The 22,776-nt window shown below is 41.3% G+C and overlaps 2 protein-coding genes across 2 annotated transcripts in view; both read right to left on the bottom strand.

Moving 5' to 3' along the window:
- The window catches only part of lrpprc (leucine-rich pentatricopeptide repeat containing), a 66,068-nt gene extending 48,882 nt beyond the window's left edge, over positions 1 to 17,186 (bottom strand). Inside the window, exons 1-15 of the mRNA XM_040139390.1 lie at positions 16,960 to 17,186; positions 15,563 to 15,765; positions 14,760 to 14,882; positions 14,296 to 14,417; positions 13,899 to 13,957; positions 13,502 to 13,588; positions 13,264 to 13,390; positions 12,819 to 12,963; positions 12,114 to 12,271; positions 11,779 to 11,884; positions 11,452 to 11,559; positions 3,905 to 4,023; positions 3,706 to 3,796; positions 2,525 to 2,594; positions 156 to 183 (exon numbers count right to left, since the gene is read on the bottom strand). Coding sequence (XP_039995324.1) covers positions 156 to 183; positions 2,525 to 2,594; positions 3,706 to 3,796; positions 3,905 to 4,023; positions 11,452 to 11,559; positions 11,779 to 11,884; positions 12,114 to 12,271; positions 12,819 to 12,963; positions 13,264 to 13,390; positions 13,502 to 13,588; positions 13,899 to 13,957; positions 14,296 to 14,417; positions 14,760 to 14,882; positions 15,563 to 15,765; positions 16,960 to 17,168 — 1,755 coding nt within the window. The 5' untranslated portion in view covers positions 17,169 to 17,186. The remainder of the gene's footprint in view (positions 1 to 155; positions 184 to 2,524; positions 2,595 to 3,705; positions 3,797 to 3,904; positions 4,024 to 11,451; positions 11,560 to 11,778; positions 11,885 to 12,113; positions 12,272 to 12,818; positions 12,964 to 13,263; positions 13,391 to 13,501; positions 13,589 to 13,898; positions 13,958 to 14,295; positions 14,418 to 14,759; positions 14,883 to 15,562; positions 15,766 to 16,959) is intronic.
- Positions 17,187 to 19,886: 2,700 nt separating this feature from the next.
- Positions 19,887 to 22,776, bottom strand: znhit2 (zinc finger, HIT-type containing 2). Its single transcript, XM_040138333.1, has 2 exons — positions 22,678 to 22,776; positions 19,887 to 21,725 (listed from the first exon to the last, which is right to left on the bottom strand). Exon 2 carries the CDS (start codon positions 21,679 to 21,681, stop codon positions 19,951 to 19,953), a length of 1,731 nt encoding a protein of 576 aa, XP_039994267.1. The 5' UTR covers positions 21,682 to 21,725; positions 22,678 to 22,776; the 3' UTR covers positions 19,887 to 19,950.

The raw sequence follows: 22,776 nt of genomic DNA, 5'->3' as shown, positions 1-22,776 counted from the left end.
ATCATTAAGACAGCTGAAGAAAAAGCTGCTTTAAATTTAAAGATGTTTTCATAAATCGTACCAAAGTACTTTCAAAACGAGAAATCCTGTTTGTTTGTACTGCTATATGATTCTCGACAGACATCGCAAAAAATGTGGGCACATTCAGGTCTTACCTTCACCATGCTCTCCAAATCATCAGACCTGCAGGGGGCAGTAGAGGACAAGACATGAGCGCCCAGTTGACATGCACCACCGGCAGGTCAACAAGACTCCAACATGTCAGGGTTAATGTGCAGTTTACTCATAAGCGGGGGCACGTTTTGCTTTGAGGCCGCAAAACATAAAAGAAAGCACATCTCCTACAGAAGCACCTCCACCACACACACTTTCAAAGCAGATTTATTTTCCTCACCCATGTTTCTGTCCACTGCTTATTTCAATGAATGCTTCTTGTGAAAACGCAAGCCCTGCAAACTTTAGCTAGTTATCATTTTTACTCTTTTCCATGCCACTATTTTCCCAAAAATGATCATTCTAAAGTTGAAAGCTATCAAATCACAATTTTGGGAAATTGTGATTTAAACTCTGCTCTCTTTATTGTCGACTGCTTGAATTGTTGGTGAACTAGAGATTTAAATTTAAATCAGTCTAGATAAAAGCAACAGGTAGTCAAAGGGTGTTAATATTTGTTTAAGAATACATTCATTTTTTTTTTTTTTTTTTTTTTTAAATACATTTAATTTATTTATTTTATTTCCCCCCAATTTGGAATATCAGATTCCCTCAGCATTACATATTTGGAGCTCTCAATTATACAAAAAATATTTGAGATGAATGAGTTTAGATGAATGAATGAATTTTTTGACAGCAAATGGGATATGATTCAAGTAACAATAATACTGAGTAATGTACTGTGTCATGTTGACATAGCTACTGAATTGACTGTGTAGTACAATACAATACAGGGGGGAGAGAGTGACGGATTTCTCTGTCTGACACCCTCAAACCCGAGTACAAGAGAGTGGAGAGACAGCAGTACAAAAGCCTTGGAAACGACAAAAGACACACTCTCACACACAAAGCCATGCACACACATACAAGCTAAATGATGACAACGTGTGACATTTCTGGTGTTGTCAGCTGGTTGGTGGAGATGAGGAGAGAGGGGGAGATGAGAGGAGAAGGGAGAAGAAGAGGTCTTTAATGATTAAATTATCCCCTGACCTTGTCTGTGACAGGGGCAGGTCCCGCATTGCAATGACACGGCACTCGCGCACGCACACACACACACACACACACACACACACACACACACACACTCACACGCTCCCCAAGTGACAAGCCCAATTAATACCCTGTCAGGCAACCTAACAGTCAGAAATCTGTGTGGGTGTGTGTTTTTATATGTGTTAATGCAATGAGAGCAAAGCAAATGGAGGAGAAGAAGTAGACTCAGCCACAAAAAAGACAGACAAACAAGTAGTGGATATACTGACTTAATCTATCCAAACAAAAACTTGCAAAGACACATACACACACATACACACACATACACACACATACACACACACACAGCGCTGATAAGCCAATTTCTGCACAAACAATCTGGTAATTTACATTTATTTGTATTTTGGAAATAAGAATAAAGTCTTTTTTTCAATTAATCATCATTTTTTGTACATTTATTTTACACGTCCTTGAACCAAAAATTGTAAATCTTTGCTGCCAAGAATAGAATTTTCACTGCTACTATTAATTTTATGACCTTTATAAAAGATTAGACAATTTTTTTTGAAAGGATACATTGAATTCTTGGGAAGAAACCGCATGATCTTTATTTCATAGTTAAAATATCAACATCCAATGTTAATTAACATGTCAGCTACAACAATGAATGTACCAGCTGAATGGAAAGTTCAAAGTTAAGCTCAACTGAGCATATTTTGGCTTTTTAGTGGAAGAAATAACTTTGGGCCCTGCAGACAAGTCAGCACTTTTCTCGCAGACTCATTTCCAGCCTCGCTCAGGGGCCGGAGTGTTTTTGTGTGGGTGTGTGGTGTTAAACTGTAAATATTCATAAACAGCCCCTTCAACAAAAGCCCACGGGTCAGACCCTGGTCCCAAGGCTAACTGTGCGTGCAACTGTGTGTGTCTGAGAGAGTGAGTGAGAGAGTGAGATCAGTCCTGGGGTCTGGGTATAAGGGCAGTGGTGGGCATCTGCCAATTTACATATCTCCCACGGTGCTTTGGGGGGATAGCAGAGGGATGAAGGCCTCCATATGCATGAGGCAGCCGTGTGTGTGTGTGTGCGCGCGCGTGATGGAGTGTTTTCCCTGCAGCTGCCCATACACACGCTGTAGATGGTGCGATAGAGTGCACATGTCATATTCACAGCATATGCCGCAGTGACCTCCAATAGCGCTACAGGCCTCCCTAAGACGCAAGTCAGGAGTTTTGAGGCAAAAATATATGGAGAAATATGGAATATCAAATGATGGAGAACGAATAAAGACACAAACAGACTACGGGCTAATTGACTCACTTTCTGAAGCCCAGGATGAGGCTGCCTCGGAAATTGCTGTGATCCAACGAGGGGAAGGAGGGATCCGACACTGGAAATTAAGACAAACAGAAAGTGATTAAAGGCAAAGAAAGAGAAAAGACAGAAACCGACTGTCTTCATGTGGACTAATCAAAGTGGTTAATGATGTGATTATATGTGGATTATAATGTTGGTGACTTATCAACGGAAGTCAACTGTTAACACAGTCACTTCTGGGAGCTGCTCAGTTTAACTTCAGGCCTCTAATGTTGGCCACTGTACAGCTCAACTAGAACAAATGAAATATAATACCTTACTCAAAAAGACAAAGGGTAGTTTCAACGTATCTCAATCAGTTCCCCAATCTTGATTTTCCCAGCAAGGATTCAAACTAGTATCCAGTCGGTCAAATGCCTGTTTCTTTAACCGGCACAGTAAAACCCAAAACAAATGAATCAATTAATTGTGAAAAATGCCAGTTCCAGTGCCCAAGGTCACATCTTTGAATTGTCGTTGTGAGCAAAAGTCCAAAAAGGTAAATGTTCAATTTAAAATGATATAAACCCCCCCAAAAAGCTGCAAATTCCTTAAATTTAAAAAGCTGAGAGCAGCAAAGGTTCGGCATTTTTGCTTAATAAACTTTTTGAAAGAAGCTTTTCAAGGATGTGTTGTGTTTCTTGTAATACTGCAAAGCGAGGAGAAATATATGAAATGTTGAAGAAGGCTGAAGACTTTTTTTCATGTCAGGTGAAAAAGAAAAAAATCAATTGGGGACTCTGTGAAATACATAAAGAGGAAAGAGAGCGATGTATGTGAAAACCAATGGTGGATGTTTGAGACTAAAATGAGATGAAAGACAGAAAAAAATAAGAATCATCCATTATTTAACAGCCTTCTCTGTCCCGCCCCTCTGCCAGTTGAGGCGCCTCTCGTTCTCGCTCTTTACATATTCACACAGACTAATCTCTTAAAAGGCCTGATGAGTACAGAGGAGTAAGTGGGCAAATGTATGAGTGAGTTTTTTGTGTGTGCGTGTGTGCGCGTGTGTGTTTGTGTGTGTTAACGCTGGGCCAATTAGCCCACAGGCAAAGCAGTGATTTTTACGATGGGTGCTCAAGATGCAGTAGAGCTCCTTTGGAATGTGTTTGTGTGTGTTTGTGTTTGTGTGTGTGTAGGCTTACATAGGTTGTAGAGTTTGGCCAGGTTGCTAACAGCCAACGAGCGAACCTCTAAAGACAAGAAGTCCTCAGACTCCAGAGGGACACCTGCGTCCTAAACAAAGAAAATTCACCTGTGTGTCAGTAAAAGTTTTTCCCTTGCCACATATAAACACACACGCACGCACACACGCACACACACACGCACGCACACACACACAACCTTGAGGGCCTGTCGAGCTGCCTCTGTGCTGGGGAAGACAGGCAGGATGTAGTTGGATAACGTCTCGGCATCAGGGGACACACCGAGTTCCTGCATGCCCTTCACCACCTCCACCACACCTACAACACACACACAAAAAGTAATTAATATCAACTTTGTGTCCTTTAAAAGTTGGATAGGTTTGTGTTTGCGTAGTAACAGAAGTATTTAAATGTATTTGTGAATTTTGTGTCAACAGGAAAAAAAAATGAGTATTAGATCAGGGCAGCATTTAACGGTTATTTTTATCATAGATTAATTTTACAGGTTTTTCTGACTAAACAATTAAATGTTTAGTCTAGAAAATGACAGAAAATAGAGAAAAATGCCCAAAGTAGGTTCCCAGAATCCAAGTTGGTGTCTTCAGACTAATGGTAAAAGCTTTAACAAGTGCAGGTTTGGCATTTGTATCAATGTTCAACTTAAACGATTAATTGAATTTCCTAAATAGATGCTTAATTGTCTCTCTTTTCCTCAGTCATCAGAATAATTTCTTTGGCATTTTATTTCACGTCACCTTTATGTCCTCAAGAATACAGACTGAAAAATTTGGGAGTGGCACATGTAATTAAGAATATTTGTGACATTTGGATCAATAGCCAAGTATGAGATCAGTTTCTTGTCCGTGCATCCCAACAATTCAGGAAAACAACAGATTGGAAAATCAAACCTTTTGTTTGCTTGTTTTAATTGAATGACATGCTGCACACTTTGCTCCATTCACTCTCCCGAACAGGCCTGGAGCTATATAATCAATGTTTAAATAGGGTTCTAAGAAATGAGCTGGCACAATTTTTAACTCACCCCTTCACTTAAATCACCGGGCGATTTAACAACCCCCCACACACACACACCGTCCATCGACAAAATTTTAAATGCTTCCCTCTACCTGGATGACTGGTGGATGGACTGATATATACTGCATATAGCCTGGCACTGGGCCTGAAGTGGACTCTCTCACCATCACCCTGTTCTCTAGCAGAGCCCGGAGGTCCTGCCCCAGGGAAGGAGGCCAAAAAACAGCCACATGCATATGGAACAGCCACTCACACATACTCAATATGCCTTCAAGTGTCTGTGCGTTTGTCAGCGTGTGCAGATATGGAGGAGGCACTGCAGCACTGTTCATATGTCTGGGAGCGTGCCCAGGTTGGCCTAAATGAGCGCATACTCACGTCCTCGTGTTGGCATTCTTAGTGTGTGTTGCTATGCAGTTTTAGGACAGAAATATCAATACATCTAGTTGCTATATATGACCACATGCAGTGCACCAATACACCTTGTTCCCATGCGGATTTCATCAAACTACCATAAAGTGCTTCCTCGAGTTGACACACCTCCAGATGCCGTGTGAATTTACTCTCCACGTAGGTTCTGAAACACACACACACACTTTTATATACAGCTCTGTGTTTCTGCATCCTCCTGGGACGTATGTGTTCACCTGGCAGTCTCTCTCTTTAGCTGAATAAAAGATGAGTCAGAGGCTTTTATATGCCATTAAAACCTGCGGCTGGGGCTGCATTATCCCAGGTAGGGCTACCTGAACCACTCCATCCATCCAGCCTTCCCCTCCATCCATATCACTCGTTCATCTGCCCCTCTCACAATTCATCTACCCTGCTTTCAAGAAAAAGTAAACAAGCGATCTTCCTCTTTCTTCTCAATGGAGGATCCATCCGTTCTGCTGTCTGCCCGTCCATTCTTACCCCCTAATCGCTTTCATCCAGCCTTTTTTTTATGAAAGAGGAGAGGGAGCACCTGCTTTCCTCCTGAATAATCCATAATCAATTTCACGGTGAGCCAGACAGACAGAAAACAAGTGAATGGAGAGCTGAACATATAAATGCATAAGCCACCCTTTTCTCTCGCGCTTTCCGGCTTCCACATGTGAGCTTTCATGATAATCAGCACTTTTCGGTTGTCCAGCAAGCTGTTGGGTTTTTTTGTTTTTTTTTGGCAAGGTAAGTCTCTGACTTAGAGCTTTTAACCCTTTGAAACCCAGGCTGTTTTTCAGTTTTCACTCCCTGTATTTACGGGCTTAAGGCAAAGTAAGTGCATGTCCTAGCTAAACAGTGATAAGTCAGGCTACTGATAAATCCCATCTCTTTCCCTGTGAATGGTACTATTTACCTTCAAGGACTGCTTTTATGGAAAAAAAAAAAAAAAGTTTTTAAAGATGTCACTTTCATGTCTATATGGTAAATATGAAGTTACCGCCTACAGCTGGTTATCTTGGCTTAGTACCAAGACTGGAAACAGGTGGAAACAGCTAGCTTGGCTCTGTCCAAAGGGAACAAAATCCAAAATCCACCTACCAGCACTTCGTTAACTAATTAACATTGTTGACTCCATACCAAAACCAAAGTATAAAAACGACACATTGTGGTGTTACAGGGAGTTCTGTGTCGGATTATTTCTTGGCCTGGTGCAGTAACTTTCTGCATTTTTCACTGGTTGCCTGGCAAATTATCTGTGATTACAAGACTCCAGGAAGTCCAGAAAGAGAAAGAGAAAAAGGAAGTGCTGTAGTTGTACTGAATGCAATGACGTCTCAGTGGACTTAACTGACTTAGCTATGACAGTGCATTAAGTCTCCATAGTCTAATATGAACTTGCTGAAAAGAGAACTACAAAAAAAAGAGTAGAATAGTAAATTATAAATGAGAAAAACAGTGAAGATACACACAAAATAATATGTGATTTTATGTAGTGTCATTTGTACAGTTCTCCCTCTAGGTCTTCACTCCATAATCTTTATATAGCAGTAACCCTTTTTGCTTCCCCCCTGTCTGAACAATTTGCATAAAGATTCGGCACAGACAAGAACTGAGAAGAGTAGAGGCCTCTCCATGTTGGTCAGCATAACGTCTGACATACCATCCAGGCATGAAGTATCGAAGTAGTGAGTTAAGCATGGCAGTGGTCACAAGATATCATCATCAGATTCATGTCTTCAGGTTAACTGTCACAGACAAGAAGTGAGGACGGAGAAAAGAGAGGAAAAGAGGAGTGGAGTGAACCGGTCGCTGTCATCTCCTCCCATCCTTGGACATGAGTACCTGTCACTTCTCCTTTTCTTTCTCCTCCAACACCATCTGTCTCTCCATCTCCCTGTGTCTATGACTCTCTAAAAAGGTAGACTGTGTTGGCTGTGAGGCAATGACGGGTTGTTTTTAAAAACCAGAAGAGAGTAAAAGAAAATGTCCATTTTACGAGGCAAGAAAAGCTGCTATGTCGTCCAAAATCATTTCATTTTTTTTTTCTTTTAAGCAGGGTAATGCTTGGCTCTCATCCCACCAGTAAACTCAGCTGAGGCTAGAACAGAGTTCAAGGAGGACTAAATTACAGATTGCTATGGTGGTGCTTATTTAATGCAGCCCACTCTATTTGACAGATGGGGCTGCATTAAAGAAAGAGTGACAGGGTTGAAGACGCGGTCAAATAAATAGAGTCAGGTGATTGTGGGGGGGGCAGCAAGGGAGGAAAGCAGACTAGACAAGGAAGCCTTTACATCTCATCACCCAAACACACACAAGGCTAGAAACACTCCCTTCCTCTGCAGTCTCCCCTGCCTCTTTTTGTTGCTCCACCATGTCAGAAGTGATAAGAGCGTGCTGCGTCGCGAGAACTGACAAGCGGTGACTAGCTGGCGGCAGGTGGGAAGTTCGGCCCAGCATATGCTTCTGCTAAACCCGCCAAATCCACACCTCATCAAAATGCAAAGGGATTTCCCCCCCCTCCTCCTCTCCTTATACCTCCCCATCCCTCCCCCATTGCTCTCCTCCAATTCCAAGGCTCTGACCTCTCTGCCCGCTAGTGACACCTGTGGACAAAAAGTGACACGGCGCTTAATATTTCATGGGCCATGCACAGTGGGGCGCGTAATCCAAAGTGAATTCCCTCAGAGCGCTTGCATTTACATGAAATCAAGTCACTCTGCATCAGTCACATCACCTGCATTGGCCCCCCGACCTCCCACCACACACAAATGTAGACACACACATACACACACCTCCAGCAGCCATTGAATGTAGAGAGCAGGAGAGAGAGGGGAGAGAAAAAAAAGAAAGAAAAAAAAAAGAGGGGCTGCATCATTCATGAGGGTTAAGGCTAACACCATCGGAAACAAGCGAGTGCGTGAGCGAAAGAGAAGTTTCTCCACTTTCCTTCCTTCGGTCCTGCCTTCCTTCCGCACTGTGATAACTAAATGGATGCTGTCTGATGTGTTTGTGTGGTTTCGAGACTGTGCATTTAAAGAATTTAAGTCAGAGCATGTGTCTACGTGCGTATGGTTGTGCATGTTTAAACTCATGTCCAGTCCACTTCTTCATGCTGCCAAGACAGGCACTGAGGCATCTCACCATTCAAACTTAGAATCTGTCTCAACCACACGGACAAGTCAATCTGCAGCGTCGCCACACTAGTCAAACCAGTTTCTCCTTCCTGCCAGCTCAAATGCTGTCAATTAGCTGACAGGGGAAAAATACATCATTTATTAATCACTCTAAAAAACCCCAAAGAGGGCGAGAGCCAGAGCTCAGCATAAATAAAGCACTTAAAAGCCAAGCCGCTGCTGAACGCATTTGACAGGCTACATTCGCTAATGACTTGTGAACCCTGACAAGTCTCCAAATGCCAGTTATCGGTCACTGAGACAATTTTCACCACAAGCTCATCGCTTACAAAAACGAGAGACAGGAAATAACTATTTCCTTCAACAGAGACAGAAATTGGGAACAGAAATACTGGAGATGAATAACCTCAAGACATCAGCACCAGTTTTCCCACTGAGTGTCCAATGTAAGTAAAGATCTCTGTGAAAAAGGGCTGTCCTGTGTCCCGGTGAATGTAGATTCAAGTTAGGTGAACTGCAGTCAGCATCCGTGGGCGGGCGCAAGCGAGCATCCTGGGCACAGTGACATGGCATACACGAGACCGATCGTGAATGACCGGTATCCTGTTGATAGCTGAGGTAACTCAAGTTACACTGTTATTATTGATTGACTACAAACTGTATTTGAGACTCTAGACTACATTTGACTCTCCAGTGCTGGCACGGCGGTAAAACAAAGTGTGGGGATAGGTCTGGCTATGTGAGACTATAGTTTGACTAATGTTACGTTTTTTTGAAATAGTATTTATAAAGTGTAATATCATTATCAGTTGGCTAGCTAGCACAATATGGGCTGGTGACGAACTAATTATTTGTCGTTGAATGATGCGTCTGCGTTAGCTAGCTAGCTAGCTAGCCAGCTTTATCAGCTTTATCTTCCACCGAGAGGGTCAGCAATGTCAGCATAGCTAAATTTGCTGGATGATAATCCTAACATTAGGAAACTAGACAGTGTTGCTACACTTCATTATTGACGTGATAGTTTCCATCACAACTCTCATTTTGCTAAATTGATTCGCTAATATTTCAGCATAATAGAACAGACCTTTTATATTGTACTGTAAAGTTACTGTACTGAAGGGGTCTGGCAGTGGGTTGAGACGATGATAATCCTGAACTAACGTCAATTATGAACAGACGATAGGGCTGGGATGAGTAATGTCAGACTGAAAATAAATCACTTGGTGTTGCGCACTGTCGGTGCTCTAGGGGAGCAGAAGACGGGCATTGAGGCAAGGCACTCGTGAACGAGCACAAACGTCACATCCTTTGGATTTTCTTGGAAAATTTGTACTCAGCCCCTTACACATAAATCAGTCCAGAGTGTGTTAAAGGTAACCAAGAAAGTCGGGGAAGGTCTCATTTTTTAAGTTACGTTAAAATCAGTTCACACATTGGCCAGGAAAAAAAAAAAAAAAAAAATCAATTAATCCATGTAAATTTTTTCACACTCTTACATACTGTATAGTACCTTTAAAGAAACAAATTTACATGTGTTGTTATTTATTGTGACACGCTGCCTGCCCAGGTTCCCAAATCTCAGGCCAGCCCCGTATTGGGACATATAGGTTGGGCACAGACCTTCAGTGGAAAAGGAGTACAGAAATGACAGGAGGAGGAATATTTGGACAAAGAAACCAGTTTGGTTGGATAAAGATCTGAGAAAAGCCACCGGAGCAAAATGACCTCTGACCCCTCAGCCTCAGGCCTATATGTGCGCTCATGTATGTGTCTATGCATGTGCAAGGGAGATGCTTTAGGCTACTGAGCCCCCCAGTTGCCCTAACAAGGAAGCTTAGGTGACCCCGCCACGGAGCATGGGTCACCAGATCAACAATCCATACACGTTGTGCACCACTTTCTTCTTTCAGCAGCTTCTGCCCAGTTAATAGAGTGTGGGATGCTGGGTGTATGTGTGCCAGAAATGTTATAATACCAGGTTTACTGTTGGAAATTTTACTATTTAAAATTCCTGAGATGACAGAGGCACATCATGGGCAATTATTTTCTTCTGAGTACATAATCTGCACCATCAATCAAAGGTTACTGCCAACAATTAGAGCGTCATTTAATTAAAAAAAAAAAAAACACAACTGATTGCTGTAGTCATGCAACCAGAGGGCAAAAAGTGGCAAGTGTTTGGAGATCAGTAAGAGTAGTATAAAATGTGACATAAATGTCTGGGTGCACTGAAAGTCAGAGCAACTTTTTTGTCCAGAGCTCATCTGCCTAGAGAGGCTGATGTTGGGACCTCTTCTAAACTTTGCAATCTACTCCTAGAGCTCCGGAGAGACCTGTGTATTTGTGAGTAAGTGTTTATGTGCGCGTTTGTTTCATGTCTTCCCGCTCTAACTCTCTCACGCAGGGATCAGACCTCTTTGCCCTTGACTGCCCCAACCCAGTGAAATCTGTCCCAGCTGGACCACTCTGTGAGGCATTAATATTTGAGGGAAACACTCCTTTAAAAGCTCTTTCTGGTACAGAGGACAGAGGAAGTCATAATCCCCTCTGTACCACAAAAATAACATGCACGCTCATAAACTGCTAATATCATGCTCACAAAAAAAAAAAAAAAAAAAAAACACGAGATTGTTCACATGAAGCTGGAGTGGCCTTAGGATCCAACTACAAGCTTGTCACGACAACCCACTCAATTCAATTTCAGTTTCTACTCTAGGATGTAAGGTTTATTGCACACGATAAAAGTATATATGAAGTAATTTGTCCACAAACTAAAGAGTAAAAACTATTTTCCGCTTTGGTTTGTGTTTTTTTTTTTTTTTTTTTTTAAACCACACTATGCAAACAAGACTTTTTTTTTAGGAAATTTGGGGGGGGTGTGACAAATAAGGAATTTTATACAAAACAGGTGACACTTCAGTGTAATCATTGTCTTTGAGGAGTGAATCAGAAAGAAAAGCATATTAAAGACTGACAGCATCAGTCCTTAATATGCCGCAGCAGTGCCCAGCCATTCACCACAAGTCTAAACGAAAGTGTCCTAAGGATCTCTGCATTGAAGCTACAGAATCAAATTCAATAATTTGCACATTAAGTCTGGATGTAAATTAAAAACCTGTGTGTATGTGTATGTGTGTGTTTGTGTTTGTACCAGCTGTGTTGTTGTCCTTCACATGCTGATTGAGGAGGGGGCAAAAGTAGTGCGGCCTTACAGGTAAGCCCTCCTCCTTCAGTATCTTCATCAGCTCTAAAGACACACCTGTTGGGAGAAAAAAAAAAAAAAAAAAATTTAATTCACTTGAAAGACTACTGCAGTGATTTGATATAATTTTCAGCTAAATGACTTAATGTTGTATTCACAATATATCAAATGCACATAGATGAGGTTGTGTGTATACAAATAGGGAATAAAGACACGTGTGTGGAAATGGATATAAAGGTCTCTCTAAATGCAACTAAATGAAAGCATGTGCTGTACCAGTCTTGTTGGCCTCCAGAGCACAGTACAGAGAGAAGATGAGTGGCGCAGTGTGCAGATTTAACTCCTGGAGCTCTTTACAGTAGCACCTGATCTTCTCCACTGCCTGTAGTGCGCGCAAACACACACGCACACACAGAAATCAAAATTTACAGGTAAAAATTGAAATTAATAACCAACATACACTATAACCAAGTCTTAAAACGAATACTAAAAGTCAAACGATGACGAGTATTGACTCTTGAACCTGCGCCTGTGTTTGTGTAGTAAGACATTGTTAGGGAAAAAGCGAGTGATATTTTTAAAAAAAAATTTTTTTTTTTTTTTCCATGTACCGTGTCCATATTGACACAGTGTCTGAGGAAGAAGTTGCCCAGGTTGGGGGGATCTGTGCCGAGAGTATCTGGATGCAGTGAGGAGAAATTCTTCAGGATGTGAAAAGCCGTGTCCTCCTGGCCCTGGGTGATGAGGCTCAGACACAAGTTCATAGCATCTACAAGAACAACAAATGCAGATTCTTCTCAGCCTCATAACACTGTCAATATGATTACAAATACAGCTCATTAGTTAGCAGTTTAATGAAGCAGACATCTTATTCTTTCTCCATTTTATGAACATTTCACGTTAGCAAGCTTTACATGCCCATTAGCAAGCATACTGCAGCTCACAACACAAAAGCATTGTTTCTACAATGTGTTTATTATGCAACGCTTGATTTATTTAGCACAAAATACTTTGGCTATTCATCACAGTGCAACAACAAAAAAACAGTTCCGAGCAGTATGCTAAATTCTCTGCATGTAACAAAGAAAACTGCGAGACAGTGAAGTAAAAATCACAGGATTTGGGACTAGGATTTGTACCATAACTTTCAAATTTTACAACACAACTAAAAAATATCTAACTTAATTTGTAGAAAGTTCTTTTTTTAAACACACAGTGATTAAGCAGAGTGTCCCAGTCTTTTTGACTGATACTACTTTGGCTGCTGATGACTACAGTGCAGTGGAAAATTATGAGGTGTGCGCGTGCATATGTACCTGGCACATAACCCCTCTCGTGTCTCAAGCGCTCAACCATCTCTGGGACGTACTGCTGGTGGCCGGCCTTGGCCAGAGTGAAGATGACCTGCATGATGTCCCTGTCCATTAGACTGCAGTCTGCACTCTCTGCTTCCTCCAGAGTCTGACATAGAGAGAGGGGAGTGTGGGTTTGGGAGTCAGGGAAATAGAGAGGGGAGGTAGGAAAAATAAGGGGAGAGACAGTCAATATAAGGAAGGAGGAAGAATAGGGGGATGATAAGGAAAGAACAGAAGGAGTGTAGATTAGGGAGTAGAAAAGAAGAAGAAATGGGGAGGGGATGAAGAGGAGTATAGAGAGGAGTAATTAAAAGGCAACCATTCATTATATACAAACATACACATGTACAAAACACTCAGCACACATCAGCATTGTCATGACAACCACCCAAATTAATACACACACCTTTTTCAAACTGTCCAGGTCTCCCTTTTCGGCATAGGCAGTAAGCAGTGACACATAAGTGTCAGGACCCGGTTCAATTCCTGCTCCCCGCATCACAGGCAGGATGTTCTTAGCACTCTCGATGTCACTGCACAGTGATAAAGATGGCAGCTTGTTTAAAATCTAACTACTCCAGCACAACACTTATTATAATCCTTTAAATGTAGTATATTAAAAGAACAAAAGCAGTGACAATCACCCTGCACGAGCGTGGCCCGTCAGCAGCGAGTTGAAAACAGCCTCAGTGATGGGTAAATCTTTGCTCTTCATGAAACCCAATATGGTGCTGAGAAATCAAAGAAAGTTAAAATGGGAAAAACAGATGAATCCAAAGGTATAATATCTTTCTGTTTAAATAGACTAATGGTCGGTACATCAGCTCTAACATTCAGGTGGAAAAAAATATATATATATATATATCTTAACATACAAAGCATACAGAATCATATATTCAATAAGCTGAACTAAAAGTTAGCTTTTGAGAACAATGCTGTTTTGCAACCATCTGTCAAGTATCAATCAGATGCGAGAGCTGCCGATCAGAACATGAACTCTGCTATTGGCTGGTTAATACGCAGACCACAGGGTTTGCTCACCTGGCTCCCTCGATATTTCCGTTTTGGCAGTAGGCTGCTATGAGTCTCTGGTAGGTAACCTGGGCAAAAAATTAGAACAAAAATCAAAACAGCTTGAAATCACCACATGTACAGGAACTCCAGAAACATCAGAGTGCAAAAGTGCTGTTCTGTTCTAAGTGTGGAACAGACAGTTGAGATACATTAGCATGATAATCTTGCAAAAAAAAAAGCAAAAGGCATAAAAAATGAAAACAAAAACAAAAAAAACATATTACACTGGCTACAATGAAAGCAAATTCAGTCAATTATATCAACCAAAATCTACATTGGGATGTCTATCTGTTCCCATTGGCACTGTTGTGGAAAAGAACAGAAAACAGTTTTTCTTTCTATTATTCCACCTTTCAGTACTTACTCTGTTGGGCTGGACGTTAGCTGCTTCCATCTTGGACAGGAAGTCAGTAGGGGAAAACTTGAACTCATTCTGCAGGTAAACCTTTAGCAGGGCGTTGTAGTGACTAACATCAAACTGTGCACCTGGGGAGAACAATGTGCAAATGTACAACATCAACATCTACAACATACAGCGATTCCTCTACAAAAACATTAGGATTTAAATATGGCACAAAGCTGCTGGTAATTCTCATGAACCTTGTGTGTGTAACATAAGATCAAATACATGATGTTTTCTCAACAGTCACTTTGAGCATAACTTGCCCCAACGCTGTTGCAGTCTACTAAGACAAATGAAAGACTCCTCTAATAGTTGAAATATTTTAAAACATGGTTAAATATTTTTAGGTTCAGCAGAAGTGAAAAGCCAGACAGTACTTTAGATAACATGATGATTAAGTTGATGCCATAGGTGTGGCCTCTTACCCAGCTCCTGCAGCTTCTCCCACACGCGGTGTGCCAGCACAGTGCGTTCCTCCAGTGGCACCTCAGGCAGCAGGGACCCACAGCTACGCAGCAGCAGCAAGGCCTGGTTACCACTGGGGTAACCTGCGAACAGACAATAACAGAGGGTGAGGACGGATGTAGAGCGAGAAAGACAGGATAACAGATCAAAAATGTCTGTTGATTCAAATGAGAAGTAACCTGGAGCTTGCTCAGTTCAATATATAGTATAATGTCAATGTACTGCCATACTACACTTTAGACTGGATGATGACTTCAAGCTTAAAGATGGAATACCAAAATAATAACATTTTACAGAGATTTCTTTACTATTAATATATCGGCAAAATTTATTTAATAAATAGGCAGTAACAGACTGCATGTGACAGTATCCATTCACACAGTAAAAAGTATACTTGAGGATGTTGTGGCTCAGATGCAAATGGTTACATGTGCACCTGTGCTGCCCAAAAGGTTTCTTCCATTATAAGTGATTGCTTGTAAATAAGAAAGTGCATATAGGAATAAACCAGGAGAAAATAAGAAAGTGAGAAAAACTGAGAAGGTAAGCAAACTGATAAACGTCTCTTCTTGCTTTCACAGTTTAGCGCAGCTTAAATATTCCATATAACACATAACTAGCTACACTTTCTGGGGTAATCAGCTATCAGCAATAATTTGCCCAGGGTAACAGTAGTTTGATTAGGTAGTTAATAATAATGGTCTATGTCTTAATTTGACATCCACCTTTACATCTGTCTCGGATTGTTGTTCTGCCTTCCTACCTGTCCTGCAGATATCATGGAAGATGCGGAGCAGCAGGGTCTTGGTGATGCGACCGGTCCTCCTCACAGAGCTGTCCAGCTTGGCCAGAGCCCAGTCGAACTGCTGAGCCTGCTTGGACCGCACTGCAACGCTGGCCTCATCCTTCTTCTCTGTGGCCATAGCATAGCCCCGCACACCAGCCACTGCATATGGCCACACACGACTGTAGAGGATGAGAAAGTGACGTTAGGAGAGGAGAGGGGGACAGAGGTAAATGGAAAGATTTATAAGGTAGAGAGGGATACAAAAGCATGGAAGAGAGTATGATAATTCAGAAAAGGGGAAAGGGAGGCAGGAGACAGGAGAAAAAAAACAGCTGTCACAGATTAATACAGTGGGAAGACAGATAAACGTAGTTCTTCTGTGGGTGCATGGGAGATTTAAAACACTTTTCAGCAGATGTTCTAAACTTTCTACCACAGGATGTGTTGAGTCCACAGCAACACACATACATACGCTCGGTTGGCAGTTTATTAGATACACGTAGCTAAAACTAATGCAGTCTGATACAACAGTCCTGCACTAAACCTTACCTTCATGAAGGTTATAATGTTCAGTTCGTGTTACAACAGTTTTAGAGAGGTGCTGATTCAAATTTATGGTCTGTAGTTTGTTATTATCATTATACAGAGAGATGTTTTCTGTCATTTAGCCAGATATAAATGGGTTGGACAAAGTAACAGAAACACCTGTCCATATAAGTAAATACAGTACAATACAATACAGCTAAGTGAGTTTTGATACACAGATATAGCTCTGGACTCTTTACCATCTCAAAGGCTGCTTCAAGTTGACCTTGAGGGGAAAAGCCCCAGCAGAGTAAACCATACCTGCCAACCGGCATCTCTCATAGCTATTGAGGCCTGCAGTCCTCTAGTACACTCCTTGACGAAATGGTTATCAATGTTTCGGACAAAAACATCTACTGTAGCTGTAAGCATGACAGTCCGGACAGCTAATCTTCAACGATGGGCCTCTTGCTAAGAGTTAGCGCACACTTAAAGCTAATACAAAACAGGGACATACACATGAGAAAGTCGCTAACAGTTACATTATCATTACAAACTCCTTTAATGGGCTAAATGATAAAACAACAAGTTGTAAGCACGTGTGAAAGGGCAGTTACACAACTTGTAATTATCACCTTATGTAAAACAGAGGCCATGTTTATTTCAGCCTACAGGTGGGTAATGTTACATTGTGGGAAACGTAATTTAAAATAATCCCACGTGTCAACACACTACATTTAATACTACAGGTTATATCTGTGTAAATCCATGTGCGGCTCTGTCTGTCATTGAGCCTCAATGACGCCTCTGCTTCACGCGTGGGTCGCAGCTAACAGGCTGCATGATACCTGCTGGACGCATTTTCCGAAGCCGGGCCGATCAGACGGGAGCAAGCTCCGGTCCTTCCGCCGCCGAGAGCGCCGCTGTACAGCCGGCCGAGCGGCGGTCCGTTTCTTTTGGTCCTTGTGACCTGAATCAAGCCCGAAGGCGAAAATTTGAGTAACCGGGCTGATCTCAAGAGTGCTGCCATGTTTGCTGTCGCAGCGTGGAAGGGCATCCGCACCACGTGACCGTTCAAAGAAAGTACCGCGAGAGCACCGACTGAACGCGTTTGTTGTTGTTGTTGCTTTTTTCTTTTTCTTTTTAACGTGACTAAAAATTGATCCTCTTATTATTCAGTTTACTTAAGTAAAAGTGCAATTATTATTATGTAAAAAAAAAAAAAATTCCATTACAAGTAAAAGTCCTACATTCAAAATCCTACTTAAGTAAAAGGAAATTATTATCATCAGTAAAATGTACTTACAGAAGTCTGCAGCAAAATGACTCCGGCGACTGATATATGTTTATGATACTATTGGATGCATCAATTTGTAACTAGGAGGTCGCGGTGGACCTAGCTTTACCAACTTAATATATAGTTAGGCATTTATTCCAGTGCAAAGCTAGATTACCAATGGGGCAAAAAACAGGCTACTGCCCCAGAACCCCAGTTTCCCCAGTTGAGTCTACATAATTTGATCAATGTGTGTGTCATAAGCTACTTTTGTGACCAATTTCAGACTAAAAATCAGGTAATTGGGGGACAAAAGCCATGTCCCCAATTGGGAAAAAGCTGATTTTTGGGTCAGTGGGTAAGATTAGGGTTTGGGTAAGGGTTAGGAAAATGGTGGTTATGGTTAGTCTGGGTCAGTCTCCAGTAAATGAATGCAAGTCTACATAACGTCTATATAACGTCCCCAAAAGTGACCATGGTCAACTGAAAAGCTGATTTTTGGGTCAGTGGGTAAGATTAGGGTTTGGGTAAGGGTTAGGAAAATGGTGGTTATGGTTAGTCTGGGTCAGTCTCCAGTAAATGAATGCAAGTCTACATAACATCTATATAACGTCCCCAAAAGTGACCATGGTCAACTGAAAAGCTGATTTTTGGGTTAGTGGGTAAGATTAGGGTTTGGGTAAGGGTTAGGAAAGTGGTGGTTATGGTTAGTCTGGGTCAGTCTCCAGTAAATGAATGCAAGTCTATATAACGTCCCCAAAAGTGACCATGGTCAACGTGTGAGTGTATGTGTGTCATCACGGCAAAATGTGGTCCTGGAGACACCTACTGTAGCAGGAACTACCACAGGGGTGGTTGTGAGTACTTTGGCAGGTGTTTATATGTCTGTCTGTGGACAGTTTTGTCACCATAGCATCACAACTGTGCAAGATACAGTCATGAAACTTTACAGGTGTGTAGTCCAGCTCAAATGGAACGCCGAATTTGAAGGTGGGCATGGTCCAACCCATGAGTACTGGGTATACATGTAATAATGTAGTAATGACTACTGAGTACTCGTGGTTCGGAATTTCAGCATGTTGACCGGCATCAAGGCTGGTGTGATCCAATCCCAAGATGGTCTGTAGTAGACAATTCAGTGGAAATTTGCACCACTGAAGTACAATATTATCTCGTCCTCCATCCTCCCCCTCAGGTGGTTTATCCGGCCATATTTCTACAGTATTTCATTTGGTTGGAATTTTAGTATATAGCCTTTTAGCATATAAGTTAGCCATTGTTTTTTTTTTTTTAAAGAATTGTCATCTGTGTGTATCTGTTTTCATATCTTTGGAGACTATTCTTGTCAAGGTACAGTGGTTCCCAACGTAAGTGTCGGGTCCCTCCAAAGGGACACCAGATATATCTGAAGGCTTGACTGATGGGAGAAGAAAGGAGAAAAACAAATTTCCGATACACAAACCTGTCTCCACTTTTTTGACTTTTCTGTAATCACTGATTTTGTTGTGAAATTTTGGATAATTACAATTATTTAAAGATCTGGGAAATTTAGAGGGGAATCATTCTCTAGTCCAACTAATAATAGAAAAGCTCAGACACATGTAATTTTGTTATACCCTATAAATAAATCTAACCTTATTATGTATGTGTCTGAAAATGAAAGAAACATCAAAATATTTAATTATTCTCTATTTACATACTTATTTTGAGCATGTTAGTTCATTCGACATTGGAAAGAGAAGCTCCACAAAAACTCTCATGTCCACTTACTAGCTTTGTCCATAGCTTTCAACTGTGTGCCATGGATTTCCTCTGTTTGCTCAGTTGCCATGGAGAATAAAAACTGAGCAATGACAACTCTCCATGAAAACTCAGGAACTACACAGAGGAAGCCCCTGAGATGTGGTTAAAAGCCCCCTTCAACTTACACCCACTTAGTCTTCAAACAAACTTTATTTGTAAAGCACCTTTTATACAGGTTAGTGCAATTCAAAGTGCTTTAGAGATGACTGACAAGCTAATAAGACAGAACAAATGTACACAGTAAAACAATGAGACTAATGCAAATGAAAAAAAAAAAAGTGAAAAAGTAATACTAAAACCAATAATTTCAAATAATTTCAAATGATTTCAAATAATGAAATGAAAAAAATGTCAATTCAAACATAAAAAAAAAAAAATACTCCACCGCTATATGATTGTCCATTTATGAATATAAATGTAATTTACTATCTTTGTTTGTCATAATCTTACACTGTATTTCTGTGTGTTTGTGCGTGTTAAACTTTTAAACCATGATTTCAATATGTAATGCAAGAAATCAGTAAAATAAAATTGATGTCTGCCTATTATTTGTTGTGGTAACTTATTATACAAAGCGATAATAATATTAAACTTTATTTATACTACTATGCTAAACCTGAACACAGTGTTTAACAGCATATTAAGAACAGACCAGTAATTACCTTTCTGTGGTTGAATTTCACAGTGAGAAGATAATTTAGGTTTTCAGATAGTTTTATTACAATATGAACAAACATCAACATGTTCGAAAAAGCCTTCATTAGCTCAGTTCTTCAATCAACCTACTATTCCCACTCCTCTTCCCTTTCTTTAAGTTCTCCTCAACTACAGACTTTGCTTTCTCCATGCTGTTCCTTACACTCTCTCTTTTACTGTGTTCGTTCCATAACTCAGCAGCTAGGCTATGAATCTGGCATGCATTATCCAACACCCAGGCCTGAAAGAATTCACACTTCTTGCTTGCCAGGAAGTACTTTTGCCTCCTTGCCCCTTCCTCTCCCTCTTTGGACAGGGCTGTTCTGGCCTGGGAGAGAACTGAGCGAAGCTGACTCAAGGCTGCCAGGCAGTATCCTGTAGCATCTTTTCTGTCTCTGCCGGTCATGATGTGGGCAACGGCTTCCACCGCCCTGGCTGGGGCAAGAGGATCCTCCTTGTCGAGGTACCCTCCGTTCGAAATGAGAGTTTCTCCACAGTCCAAGGCCTCTTGGACAGAGCTGAACACCCTGCTTGAGTTCAGTGCCTCTGACAGAGCAAGAATCATGTCACAAAACTCAGACATCAGTGAATCAGTGTCACCGTTAAACAGGCACAGAGTGAAGGTGTAGCCAAAAAGTGCATTGACTAAACCATAGCATATCAGGGGGGAGGGATTTGCACATAAAGAACTCAACTTTGGAATTTTTGTAGAAATTGGAGGCACAGTGGGAACTTTTGAACTTCCCTTGCCCTTGCTTGTTTCCTTAGTGTCTCTTCCTTTAATTTTTCTCAACTTTGTAGCTGTTTTGCCCTGTTTGTGAACCATTTCTTTTGTTGTCTTTCCTTTATTATCAATGTCCTGTTTATCCAAAGTTGTTGAATTTTCTCTCTCCAGTTTGCTCACTTCCTCCACCAGTGCTCTCCCTCCCTTGTCATGCTCCTCCCACCATGGCTTCCACAGGGGAACCAGCTCGCCAAGAGCGCCACGCTTCATCAGACCCATAAACATCTCTTTCTCTTTGCTGTTGAGAATTTCCCATAGCTCCTCTTCTGAAAGTTTTTCAACATCCATCCCTGAGAGTCGATCAGCCAAGTCCAGCCCTTCTGCACTTTCAGCGTCCTCATCTGTGTCTCCAGGCGGCAGCTCCCCTCCTCCAATCTCCTCCAGTTTTCTCAAAATAGCCTCAATTTCTGTTGCACTCCCTTCTCCAGACTGTTGGAGCTCTGCTAACCTGGACAGGAGCTCCACAAACTGCACTCTCTTTGTTGTATCTTCTTCCCCTTCGTCTGCATCGTCTGACAAAATACCTGCTTCTCTTAACAAACTTGCCATTCCTCCATCTGTCCCTTCTGCCTTTTGTCTGAGTCCCACAAGAATCTTCTGCATTTTCTTTCTCCCCTCAATTTCTGATTTCCCCATATCCTTCAGCTCCTCTAGAACAGACTCCTTGTAAAACTCTTCAGAGCACACAGAGTGATCTGGGCTCTGGTAGCAAGCCAAGCCACAGTAACGCAGGTTACACCGAGGACATGTGTAGCAAGAGGGTTTACATTTACATAACATGCAGACCGCAATCCTCCTGGCGTTACTTCCATCCTCTTTAGCCTCCTCCTCTTGCACCTCGGCTGGCATGAGGAACTCTTCCTGTCCAGAGGCAACTCCTCTGGACGGGAGCAGAATCCCATCTTTGGTTACTGTGTCGGGCTCTGTGTCAGTCCACTCCTCCCTTGGTCTGATGTCTGTCAGAAGACTCCTCACAGATGGAGGAAGTCTCCGTCTAATTAATGGATTCATTAGCGTTTGAACTGGACCAAAGAATGATGTTGTAGGCAGGTAACCTAAGAATTGAACAAATAATGAAAATGTTAGTAGTATGTATGTATATATTCCTTGGTAAGGTTAATGTAACAAAGTAAATTTGACAGCTTGAGATGACACTGAAGTCAGCTTCCGATCTGACATTTAAGGGAAAAGTTAGGGGAAACTTAAATGACAACACAGAGCGACTGATTCTCCGTTTTATGATCCAGTTATTGTTGTGACATCGTAGTGACTCTTTAACGCTGTTTGAAAACTTTATTTTATTTATGAAAGCAAAACGATGGCAAATTGTTCTGAGCGTTTTTTTTTTCATCCCAACCACATAGGGCCAGGTCTAGATCAAGAACTACTTAGACTTGTCAAACCTGAACTTGATTAACCCAGAGAAGCTAAAGACTATTTAAAACACAGTTTCAGATTTGTGAAACCTTTATTATATCTATGAAAGCAGAAAAGAAATGCGAGTGTTTTCTCTAGCCAGACAACAGACCAGGTGTAGTTTGCAAATCCCACATTTACACTTGTCAAACCTGGAAATTATTAACAAGGAGGCTCCAGTTTCAGATTTGTGAAACTTTAATTTGTGAAATCAGAAAACAGAAAAAGTTTCGCTGCCTTTTTCCCCCCATCCAGACCGAATCAGACCAGGTCGAGATCAAAAACCACTATACCCAAACTTGTCACATATGGATTAGATTAACAAGTAATGCCTATTTAAAACAAAATTTCAGATTCGGGAAAAAATTATTTTTTATTTATTTTATTTGACACAAAAAAAACTCCAGCGCTGTCAGTTTGAAGTGCTAACGTTAGCACAACACAGTATGTACCTTGTGGTGCATTACAAACGTAAACCGATTTAAAATTACGTTAAGGTCGCCGACAAGGCTTAGCTAGCAACATTCATAGTCAATAGAACAGTCTGTCTTCAGTGCTACAGTAATATCTTAAACATCAAGCTGAACTTACTTCATTTGTTCCTGCAGCAGCAGCGTTTCACGTTTGGTGTCCCAATCAAGCCTTCATGTCGACTTTTGATGACGTGTCATTGAGTTCTTTTTCTTCTTC

This window comes from Xiphias gladius, chromosome 11 (assembly GCF_016859285.1).
Source record: "Xiphias gladius isolate SHS-SW01 ecotype Sanya breed wild chromosome 11, ASM1685928v1, whole genome shotgun sequence".
Taxonomy (NCBI): Eukaryota; Metazoa; Chordata; class Actinopteri; order Istiophoriformes; family Xiphiidae; genus Xiphias; species Xiphias gladius.
This window is presented reverse-complemented; position numbering and strand designations above follow the sequence as displayed.

What these genes read in the sequence shown, in the direction of transcription:
- znhit2 (XM_040138333.1), bottom strand. Translation starts at nt 21,681, where the DNA reads ATGAATCCATTAATTAGACGGAGACTTCCTCCATCTGTGAGGAGTCTT.